This window comes from Spermophilus citellus, assembly GCF_964194105.1.
Source record: "Spermophilus citellus genome assembly, chromosome: 3".
NCBI lineage: Eukaryota > Metazoa > Chordata > Mammalia > Rodentia > Sciuridae > Spermophilus > Spermophilus citellus.
In genome coordinates, this window is record NC_138184.1 from 205,268,488 (window position 1) to 205,281,084 (window position 12,597).

Here is a 12,597-nt window from a genome sequence, read left to right on the forward strand (position 1 = left end):
CCACACTCCCCAGCTTTGTGACACGTTGCCTTCTGATCTTCATGCTTTAAGTACACAATGTCTGCTCTGAGCTTCCCTGATCTCTACTTTTGCCCCCACCCCAACGCACACATCATTCTCTTTCTCCTTATTATCATCATCTGGTTTTCGATGCCTAGTTTAATGCTCATCCTTCCATCCAGGTTTAATTGTCCCATCATGGTGCTATCAGTGTTGGCTGTGTCTATCTTTAATATGGTGTTTCTCTCCAGTCCTATATTGAGCATAGTCATGGGAAGCTTAACATCCTCTAACAGAACTAAAGTTGTGTGCAGATCCAAGACCTGAGCTACAAGAATATCTCCAGTGTTTGGCACATTTTATACAAAGAGCAGACACATGTTAAATATTTAAATAATCATTGAATACTTATTTGAATAAGTATTCCTAACTTGTGTTATCTTTGACAAATGATTGTCAAACACTGTTTCATGACACTTCTAGTAAAGAGAGTAAGTGCTAAAGAAAGTAATCTAGCTTGCTTTAACAATAAATCTTTAAATGTCCAGTGATTTGCTAACCAATCTCAATCTGGTATGCTCTGCTAAGTCAAGTATATTTTGTCTACCTCAGTTTATTGTATAAGAAAGACTTTATCCAAATAGTCCTTTACTTGAACCATCAATTCTCTTAAGCTGAGTCACTTAGATCTGTTGAAACACAGGATGAAGTTGAAGGAGGTGATTTAGAATGGTCTATTTCTCTAGTACAAAAGCACAGATGAAAGGTTAAAGTGCATCCAGTATTCTAGGTGGGAATAAGTTCAGTAACGCACAACCTGACAGTCCAAAGGAATGAATTCCAAAAGCTTTCACAAAGCCACTCCCCAGCCCCATTCCTCTGAAGGCCGTTATCCAATGAGAGCTCCTTCACTAAACTTCCCAAGAAAACCAAGCTGCTGCTTCCATCTTGATGTTTCTAAAGCACTGAATATTATTTGCATGATATCTATTTTTTTTTGTTGTTTTCTGCACTGTTTCAAGAGAATCTAAGATTCCTGGCTTCTCATCACCCCTATCTAACCCTTAGATTCTAAATTTAGGATCCAATATTTTCATTTTTATAATGACGATATTACCTGGCACACCAATAAGTCTGAGATCAATGAGTAGTTAAAGACAGTAGATGCATTTGGTTGGATCACAGGACCAATGTAGGAATTTTCCTTTAAATTTACTTTAGTTAAACCATAAACATCCTCCATTCTCAGGGAAATGACCATACAAGATGAGGGATGAATAGCCCTGTGGTAATGGGTAGGCAGAGAGGATCATTTACTCACTTTTTACTCTAGGTAGACAGACTAGAATGGCTGATGAGAGCAAATTTGAATTGTGTGCAAAGTACTTAATTATTCCATATGTTAGTTTTCTCCTTTATAAGTTGTGAACAAATATCTTTTTACCTTATAGGTTTGTTGGGTAGACTAATTTAGTGCATGTAAAACAATCTAGTGCAAACTACATGGTAAATACTCATTAATTGGCATTTGGTTATTTTAATTTTAATCCTTTCTAACTGTTCTGTCTATTTTACAATGAAAAAAAAAAGAACATTGAGAACTTTTTTATTCAGAAATATTTGATTCTGGACAACAAAACAATAAAAATATGTAGGGAATAGTAAAGTACACTGTTTGGCAAGTATATATCACACTATGAGTGTGATATAAGTTGAGTAACAAAGTAGATAGGTAAACAATTGAAAAAGAGTCAGCATCGTCATTTCCTATTCAGTTCTGTGACTTATAAGAGGCTTGAATTTGAACTTGTATAGCTATTCTTAACAAATCACTCTGGAAGAATAACATAAATGCCTCCTTATCCAGATCAATAGATAGAAGAGTTCTGAGTCGCCATATGAGTGTAAGTAAGAAAATGGCCTTTAATATGTAGAACAAAAGAACTGTTGCACCTGAGAAATCAAATGCTGAGTGTCTATTGAAAGAAGAATGTGCAACTTTAGTTATGCATGCCATTTAGTAAAAACTGTCTAAACTGTTATTTGGAGAGTTTTTGTTATACCTACATGTTGTTATTTCTGTCACTTTTTTTTTGTGGGGGGGGCGGCGCTACTGGGTTTTCAACCCAAGGTGCTTTACCACTGAGCTACATTCCCAGCCTTTTTTATTTTTTATTTTGAGACAAGGTCTCTGTAACTTGCTGAGGATGGCCTTAAACTAAAAGTAAATTTAATAATAAATCTATTGCATGGTCATTTCTCTGAAAATGGAGCATGTTTATGGTTTGACTAAAGTAAATTTAAAGGAAAATTCCTACATGGTTCCTGTGATCCAACCAAATCCATCTACTGTCATTAACTACTCATTGATCTCAGACTTATTGGTGTGCCAAGTAATATCGTCACTATAAAAATGTAAAAATGAAAATATTAGTTTCTAAATTCAGAATCTAAGAGTTAGATAGGGGTGATGAGAAGCCAGGAATCTGAGATTCTCTTGAAACAGTGCAGAAAAAAAAATAGATATCATGCAAATAATGTTCAGTGCATTAGAAACATCAAGATGGAAGCAGCAGCTTGGTTTTCTTGGGAAGTTAAGTGAATGAGCTCTCATTGGCCTTAAACTCCTGCTTCAGCCTCCTGAGTTGCTGAAATTACAGGTGTGTGCCAATACACCTACCACTATTTCTATTCTTATCTGGCACAAACTTTACTATTGGTAGTTGGTAGTATGATCCATGAAAGCCAAAAATATAAGAGAAGTGCCCCTTCAACCTTTAAGATAGCTTTTTGGCAACTGTGGAGGAAATAACCCAATAACAACAAAAACAAAAAACAATTCATGGAAAACCAGGCACAGTGGCTCACACCTGTAATCCCAGCGGCTCAGGAGGCTGAGGCAGGAGGATCTCAAGTTCAAAGCCAGCCTCAGCAATGGTGAGGCATTAAGCAACTCTTTGCTCTAATCCATCACTGGGGTTTGGAAATAAATGCCAGAAATCACTCTAGACCTGGTGAAGGGAGATAATCCCTCTCTTGGCATTCTATGGAGGGGACATACCAGCAGGAATTTTGCAAAATAAAAAGTTAGTATATTTCTAACATTATCAGGCAAATGAATTTCATACTTTTGGCTGAATTTTGGGGATGGAGAAATATTGAGGGCATAAGACTCTTATCATAATCCAAATAAAGAGATGGACTATGAAGGAGGTAATGAAAATCTAGAATTTAAACGCATTTCACAGAGAATAAACTTGGTGATGACTTTTAGGAAACATGAGAAGAACAGACAGAAGATTTTTGCCTGAAATCTAAGAGGAAAAAAACAAAGTTAATACAAATACTAGTAGGGTATTTGTAAAGTAAACAGAATTAATAAGGAAAATAGTAGAATGTTGGCATTTTTAAATTCAAAAGAATAGAGTCACACCTAAGGAAAGAGGAGTTGTAAATAAGAAATAAATGACTGGAAATAATTTAGGAGTCTTCTATGAAGAGAAGATTCTGGAATGGGCTCATTTTTTCATCTTTGTCAACCCTAGCCAACTAGTTATGCCTGCCTTGAGTCTTTAGAGTGAAGATTCCCAGTCCACAGCTGAGCTCAGTAGGAAAGATCAGTGGTCAATCAACATTGTCAATCATGAAACCTAGAGGCAAGAGTAGCAACAAGAACTACCCAAATATCCTTACAAAAGAGAAGTATAGATAATGCTGAACTAAGAGCAAGGAAGTAGAGTGGGAGATATGCATGAGCACAGAGCCTCAGTATTGCCCATGGCTAGATGTGAAAAGGAATTGGGATACAACCAAAATTCAGGGCAGTACAGAGTCATGAGAATCAGGGAAAGAGAGAAGATCATAGTGCAGATTGTGATCAACAGAGGAGCCTTGTGCAAAGCTGTAAGAAGACTGAGAATGATGACAATCCCAATACTAGGCAATGACAAAGTTAACAACTTGGGAAAGATTGTGTTGTTTCGGGAAATGATGAAGTGAGGAATTACAGTAGATTTTTATGTATCACACAATTAAAAAATTATTAGCTCACCTCTCAGCCTCCACTTTCAGGGATAATTTATTACTGTAAATTATTAAAATTTAATCATTAGTTTGAGTAATGCAACCTCATGAGAAAAAAAAGCACTCTAAGTTTTAATTTTTTTAATTAAATAAGAGTGATTGCTAACCTTGTTGCTTTCAAATTGTTGTTTAGAGGTTGTGTGAATATGATGTTTATAGATGATATTATTAATTTTTATTCTAAAAATTAACTTCAATTCACATTAAATTAAGGAACCCAAATGCAATAGTTGCACTTTCTCATAACAGATTCACCATCACACTGATCCAGATATGTTATTTCTGTATTTAATTAGTATAACAGAGAAACTCTACAACCACACTTTTTATTGACCCAAATGAAAAGGAAGAAAAAAAAGTCAGGTCCACCACCTCTGACTTACAAATGTACCTGGCTAACAAAAAGTCATTTGGGCAAAGAAGCCCTCACTTCCCCTACAGTGACATCCAGGTGTTGGTTGGCCTACTCTCATTAAGTGAGGAGATGGGACTTGCATGAGCACTCTGGCCCTTTAATGCCACTGGCATTCCAACTCATCAATGCCCTGTGGCAGTCAGAACCCAGGAGGGCTGAGAGCACAGAGCACTGGCAGTTGGTGGAATGATGGAGGACAGGCAAGCAGGACCTGGGGCAGGTACGTGCAGAGCACTTGAAAGAAGAAAGAAAAGTTTACCTTGGAGAGCAGGGGATTTCTAAGAAGATTAAGTCAAACTAGCAAAATATTTTTATTTAAACCTTAAGAATGATAACAAACAAGAGTAATTTTATTGATAGGAGAAGATCAACACTCACTACTTGAAAAGTGTATCATTTTTTATCCAATAAACACTTAACTTTTAGTGTTTCAAGTAAATATTAAATAAGTTAACTTGGATTTAGAGTGCCCCAGATTTTATTTTAAAGCTATAGACTGTTAAATTTATAAAAGAAATTGGAAGAATAATAAATATACCATTTTTTTAATTGACAAAAAAAAAACACAACAATGTGTAGTCACCATTCCATTGGCAACCTTTTCTTCTTAGGATATATAATAGCTATTTCATTGTAAACTTAAAACCAATCTCTAAAGTGTAAGTCTCCTGACTTTCTCTTTCATTTCAAAGACATTCTTAATTGATAGCCCTGGGAAGGGATTATTCTATTCAGTAACATTTGAACATTTGAAAAACAATTACTCTTTTTTTTTTTTTTTTGGTCAGAAGAAATAAAAGTAAGAGTTCATTACTAAAGATATCTCCTGATGATGTGATAAACTAAAATCTGAAATCATCTAGAAGAATAAATAGAATTCATCATGGCCAACCTGGCCCACAGTCAGAAGGGCCGCAAAAGGCCTTTACCCTTGCAAGCTCTAATGCCACAAGTACCCCGCGGCAACTATTTGCACCTTCTGGAAGAGAAACAAAGACCACAGCTAAAGAAATTCCTCCTTCATAGGATGTTTCTAGTGGCCAACACACAAGCAAACCTGGAGAAAAAAGAAATTGCTGAATACTATGAACAAGTATTTCAGTCGATTTTGAAACATCACCCAGGAGAAGCAGTGACAGGATTATTGCTCATATACCCCACGTCTCTTCTGCATATCCTTGAGTCTTCCAGTGATACCCTCTACCAAATTCTTTTAGATTATCTAGACCATGAAAGAAAGGAAACAGACTATTTCGTCCAAAAAATGAAAATTATAGTCATTTCTCATAACATCCCAACGAGATTCTTCATGCAATGGCACGTTTCAGTCATCAAAGTGCCAGTTATGTATCTTGATGATGTGACACAGTCACAGTCCTTAAATGAGGTCATCACAGATTTCCTCACCCAGACTCATAAACTAGCACTTCACCTTTTTAAGGCTATGAAAGCGGGTGCTAAGGGACCAGGGGATAATTTGCACCAAGTTGCACCTGAGCTACTCCTTCCAGAACAAATCATAAAGTATCTGTTGAAATGTGAACAATTTATGGACCCACAAACATTCATGAACATGTATAATAAACCTATTCACGTTACCATGGATTCTGAGGTGGTCTGGCCTGCTCCTTCCCGTTTCTACAGCTGAGAGATATGATATGGTCTGATCTCTTGAGGATGTTGTGCTACTTTAAATAAAGGGGAAAATATTTCTAGAATTTTCCTTCTCTATTTTAAAAAACACTGCAGTGTACACAGAGGTAATACGTTGAGCTAAATATAAGAGTGTATTTGTTCTGATATTAAGTTAAATACATTATTTTTTATTCATAGTTCTCAAATTCCATCACTTTTGTGGAACTAATTTTTTTAAAATATAAATTCAGATTCTCATTAATTCTCTCAAAAGTTAGTGAACAGACTTTACCATGTAGCAGAAGTACAATCCTCTGGCAATGGAATATTTAGGGGGACAATCCAACCCTTGAGTTGCCTGCAAACTAAAGTTAGATGCAAGAATGTGTAAAATTAATTATGATATGATATATGATTTGATTATTACTGTAGGAGTATTAGGGCTTTCTGAGCACAAACAAGAAGAGTACTCACTATATGATTCCTGCATTCTGAAAGCAAAATGTAATCTTTGAAAATAGTTTCAAAGTTCATGTATTCTGGCCTACATATATAACAATAATATTAGGATCACCATAAGGCTAAAGAACACAATATTTATTTTGAAATGTCTAGAAAACACATCATCAGATGGCTTTATATTCCTTCATGTGACATTATTTATTGAGCACCCCTCTTTCTACATGACATTTTCATGCACTGGGGCAGGGCACGAAATACATAATGATATATTCCTGTCCACTTTAAAACTTTATTTCTAAATGATTCCATGTAAGATATTTTCTCAATTTACTCCCTATGAAGCAATTTCTATAGGAAATGAATTAAATGTTTGTTGCATCAGATAGAATTTCTTTGATGGGGTGAATTTTGTTTGGAAGCAGATTTTCTAAAGTTTGCTAACTGAATAAAAATATAGTTTATGGATAAAAATTCTGGATTAATATATATGAAATTAAGGTACATGGTACTGTATACTCCCATGTATCCAATCCCACAGACTCCCTTTACAATGTAACCTTTACATTCTTCCGATCTTTTTTTTGCTGTGACTTCTAAATCCCTTCCCTTGAAATCAGGTAGTCTTTTTGATCTCTTTGGCCAATGGAGTACCTCAGGAGTTATTCCACATGACCCTCAAGGCTGATTCATAAAAATGCCATGTCCTTTGCTTTGCTCACTAGCTCCTAGACCCTCAACACTATACTGTGAGCAATCTAAGCAGTTTTCAATTGACATTCCTAGTTAGGGCCCATCCTATAGCCAGTGTTACCCGCTGGACATGTGAGTAGACTTTGGGTGATTTCAGACTCTGGTCTTCCAGTTAATCTTAGATTTCAAGTCAGCCCAGCTAATGTTATATGGAGTTAGAAATGACTTTTTCCCACTGAGTCCTGAACAAACTACAAGTCTATGAACACCATTAGTTAGGTATTTATTCAAATGAAAATTACCCTTTATTATAGTCACTTTATGAGGATTTCTATATAACCCAGTAATAACACCATGCCAAAATCATTTTATGAAAGCTGAATTAAAGAAGTTTATAACCAAAGACAGCTTAAATATTTTAGTTATATCCAGTTTTAATCATCAACTTACATATGCTCCAACTTGATTAGTAGTTTTAACTTTCAATCTTTCATTTGTAGATATGTGTGTTTATAAATATCACACTCACTCTCAAAGAAAGATCTACTGTCATTGAATAAAGAATGTGACACGGTTTTAGTCAGCTTTCATCACTGTAACCAAAATACCTGACATAAACAAGTTAAAGGAGGGAAGTTTTATTGTGGCTCATAGTTTCAGAGGTTTCAGCCCATGGTTGGTTGACTCCATTCCTTTGAACCTTTGCTGAGGTAGAGCATCATGAAGGAAGGAAGTAGCAAAGGAAAGTTTCTCAGCAAATGGAAGCTAAGAAGCAGATAAAGGGAATGTGGAAGGGACTAGACATAAAATATACCCTTCCAGGGTATATCCTCAGTGGCCTGCTTCCTCCAAGTAGGTCCCACCTACTTTCTGCCAACTCCCAGTTACCCATCAAATGGATTAATCCAATGTTAACGTTAGTGCCCTCATGATTCAATATTCCCTAAAGGACCTACTCTAAACTTCCTGCATTGACAACCAAGCCTTTGGTCTTTGGAGACTTTGGGGAACATTCTAAGTCTAAATCATAACATCCTGCCTCTAAGGGGAAGCACCCATTGTTTTCTGTAGCAGGTGTAGCACTGAGACATTTATATAGCTTACAATAATAATGTGTAAAGGAGACTTATTTAGCTGTATATGGTTTGAGTATATTTGATAAAAATCAGAATCTTACATTCGGACCATAAAAATATAACTTAGTTTGATAAATACTCAAAATATAAATCATTAAACCTGATGAAAACTCATAATTTTCAACTCAATCAAAGTTATAGTTTCCTTACACCCAAAGATAAAAATAAATAACACTGTGAACATACAGTATTCAATACTCAGATAACAATGAACCATAACATATGTTCATATATGTTCATGAACATGGAAAATTCAAACTTTGTAGCCAGCTCCACCCTAAATCTTTTGATTTTTTTTTTTTTTTTTTGTAGATACTATGTAATAGACTGCCCTGTTGATGTATGCTTGCTTTAGAGTTGACTAATGAGTTTCAGGAAGGTTACAGATTTCTTGAAGAATAACTGAAATAATATTTGAAAGGAAAACTCTCCCAGGCTAAATTCTAAAAAAATGTTGTCTCCTTATTAATAAACATTTCTATTTCTTCATGGAGAATTATTGCTTAATCCAAATAGCTTTTGACATACAGTAACTTTCTTGTAACTTTAGTTACATAAAACTGCATTTCAATTAAGTTAAACCTATCTCTTCAGTGCTGTACCTAAGATTCCCTGAGGAACTAAAAATAAGACAGCCTTGCACCAACTTTACACAGCAAGATACTTTCAGAATATTTCATTGTATTAAATGATTTAATGTAGAATTAGAGTTCTCCCCCTTGTGGTCAATTATTTAAATTTCCAGATTACCTGCCCATAGCATTTATATTAATAAACACAGTGCAGAGATTTTAAAAGAATACAGGTAAAACTAAAAAAAAAAAAAAGCATCTTTTAAATATCTGTTACTCTCCTTGTTCTACAAATAAAAGTATATGAGGCCTAAAGATATTAAGGTATTTTACCAAAAGCAAAAGAAAGTGTTTATAACATTAGCTCTTGTTTCCCTTCACTGCATTAATTACACAAATTCTGGTTCCTCTACAAGTAAACTATGTAAAGTAAATGATTTCTGTCAACTCACTTTTCTCATTACTTTACAATTTTTAATTCTAAAATGGATTCTTTTTAATATTCAAGAAAAAACTTTTGTATTTACTGAGCCAATGCTGAGTTGCTATATAAAGTAGTAATCATTAATAATTTTCTGTTCTCTCAATTTTTGAAAGACCAAATTCAATACTTTTTATTTGATTATTTATTTTATTGGTAATTTGTTACAATGGTTGGACTCTAGATCAATCCAAATACTCTTGCTGGTATGTTCCTATATAGTTGTAAACTTCAAAAAGGGGGTTCTTATATTTGATTTAATTATAAGCAGTTATAAAGTTAGAATAAAATAAAGATCCATTTTTAACTCAAGGTGAATATTTACTAATTGGTTCACCAGTAATTTTCAGTCTAAAGGACCAGTTTCTATCCCCAAAGAGGCTAAAAAAGGAGATAATAGTGTTGTCAAGGTATTCTTTTCTGTGCCTGCTCACTGTAGTTACTTGTTCTTTACCCCAATCCAGTTCATGCCGTGACCTCAATTACTACTTAAGAACTACTAACTTCAAATGCTTGTTTACATTTTCATTTATTTAACATTTTTCACACAAATATTTTTTGTTGTCATCACTGTTTAGTCCCTGGATACCATGGCATAATAAGACAAGGCCTATGTTTTCATTGAGCATGTCATCTAGAAAAAAGAACTATAATAAACAGGGGAGTTTATTTCATATACTTTTATGTGTTGTGGGGGAAATAAAGGTCATAACATTGACAGTGACTTAAGGGTCCCGTTTACATCATTTGTGTTTGTTGGTCAGGGAAGGCTTCTCAAAGGAAGTAAGTGGTCTACAAACTGAGACCAGAATGAGAAGAGGTGCCATACACGTCAAGATGGGGTGGCAAAGGTCAGAACATTCTGGAAGAACAGCAAATTCAAAAACCTTTTAACAGGAGTATGCTGGTGTGTTTGAAAGACAGCAAGAAGTCTAGAGTGAGTGGCTCTTTTCCATGAAGAGGAGAGTTGCAAAGAGTGGCCCAGGATACAAGATGTGGGGCTTTCTGGTCATTGTTAGGGGTCTGCATTTAATGCTGAGTGTTTTCCTTATTACTGCATGGACCAATTTTTGTTCTAGTCTTACGTAGTGCCTTCCTAAGAAGTACCACTGGATGCCCACAAGCATTTCCATCTCCACATCTAAATTCTGTGAGAATTTTCCCACAAATTTTGTTCTTATTAATATCTAAAATTCCTAATTTTTTATCCACATAATAACTTCTACTCTAATTTGGAAATATACCAAGAATACACAGTGCAAGTGATTCTGTTAAACTTTTATATTTACATATTACTATTCACTGAACCAAAATCCAAGTATTGTTACTTATTCCCATTTTATTAGATTAAAATACTCTTTCCTGTTGCAGTATGTGAGCAAGCATTGAAAGGAATTTTTATTTCATATTAAAGACATTTTCTTTATATTTTTTAAATCCTGATTTCAGTAATTATGTTTACCTGCTTTTGAGATAGGTGTTTGATATGACTAATATTTATCCATTTGATAAGATGAATATTTACCTTCTATCTTTCCTAAGTCATTGTAAGTATAAATTTGATACTATTTAAATTATAAGGTTCACATATATGATTGGATTTTAAAATATTGATCCATTTTTATTTGTTTTTTTATGTATACATGACAGTAGGGTGTATTTTGACCTATTATATATACACGGGGTGCAACCCACTACAATTTTTTTTAAGAGAGAGAGAGAGAGAGAAAAGAGAGAGAGAGAGATAATTTTTTAATATTTATTTTTCAGTTTTCAGTGGACACAACATCTTTATTTTATTTTTATGTGGTGCTGAGGATCAAACCCAATGGCCTGCGCATGCCAAGCGAGCACGTTACCGCCTGAGCCACATCCCCAGCCCATCCCATTACAATTTTGATCCCATTCTTGTGGTTGAACATGATATGGAGTTACACTGGTTGTGTATTCAGATTTGAGCATAGAAAAGTTATGTTTGATTTGTCTTTCCTATTCCCATCACCCCTCCCTTCCCTTCATTCCCTTTTGTCTAATCCACCAAATTTCTATATTTCCCCCTCTACCCTCCCTTATGTTTTTTTAAATAGTCTTGATCCAATGTTTAAAAAACAGTATAGTAAATGTAAAGGCTTGATTTATGGCAGAATAAATTGCTAAGTGTTGAAACATATTTATATGTTACTAAAATTGACTGTACTGTAATGACCTCCTAAAGAATCTCTCTCACTCAATCCCTCTTCCCCATTCAGCTATGCTTTGGATCTTTGGAAGCAAAAAAAAAAAAAAAAAATATATATATATATATATATATATATATATATATATATATATATACACACAGACTATCAAAAACAAGGTTTCTTTACAAAAGATGAAAACTGCATATTTGGATATTTTAATTCTTTGATTCTTCACTGTTTATTCTGTGTAGTGAGTAACATTATTTGACCACAGTTCTGCTCCAAAGTCAAAAGGAAAACCTAACATGTAAGTGAGATGAATGATCTTAGTTATGTACTAGTTCTATTTCTAGCTGCATATATATATAGCTTAAATAGAGATGAGGAGGATGAATTTTTTTGAGAAAGATATTAGTATTGCCTATAGGTACTTTATGATAGAGTAGGTTAGTCATTAATTCAGACTCTAGGTTTATATATATTTCATATATATATATATATATATATATATATATATATATTTGTATATATAATATGAACAAATAATTTATTTCTTTTTGAGCTTCTTCTCACCTACACTGCAGAATCTATGAACACCATAAAGTCAGTGAAGCCTCTCAAATATTAGACAAAACCATCAGAAAGGAAATACTATATAGATTTGGATAATCAGGTAGACATGGACAGGACTGAGATGTTCTATTAAAAATCAGAATCCTAGTCTGAATTAATGAAGGAGGAAGCACTTTTCTTGAAGGTCAATGAGAAGTCATTGAAGATATTACGAAGGGCATAAGCTGATATGTTTTGCTAATGAGTGGAGAATAGCCTGGCAAGGAACATATTGGTGTTGACTGATTCCTAGAAAGTTGTTAAAACTCTTCTAACAGAAGATGATCAGAGTCTGAACTAAATTAATGAGCATGGAAATTAGTGTAAGGGT

The 12,597-nt window shown here is 34.3% G+C and overlaps 2 protein-coding genes across 2 annotated transcripts in view; one reads left to right on the forward strand and one right to left on the reverse strand.

Moving 5' to 3' along the window:
• Positions 1-12,597, reverse strand: part of ZNF804B (zinc finger protein 804B) — a gene marked incomplete at its 3' end in the record, with an annotated part of 520,665 nt that overhangs the window by 484,194 nt on the left and 23,874 nt on the right. The window lies entirely within an intron of this gene.
• On the forward strand, positions 5,382-6,146 carry TEX47 (testis expressed 47; the record flags this gene model as incomplete). Its single annotated transcript, XM_081287361.1, has 1 exon — positions 5,382-6,146. The coding sequence occupies one exon, from the start codon at positions 5,382-5,384 to the stop codon at positions 6,144-6,146; it is 765 nt and encodes a 254-aa protein (XP_081143487.1).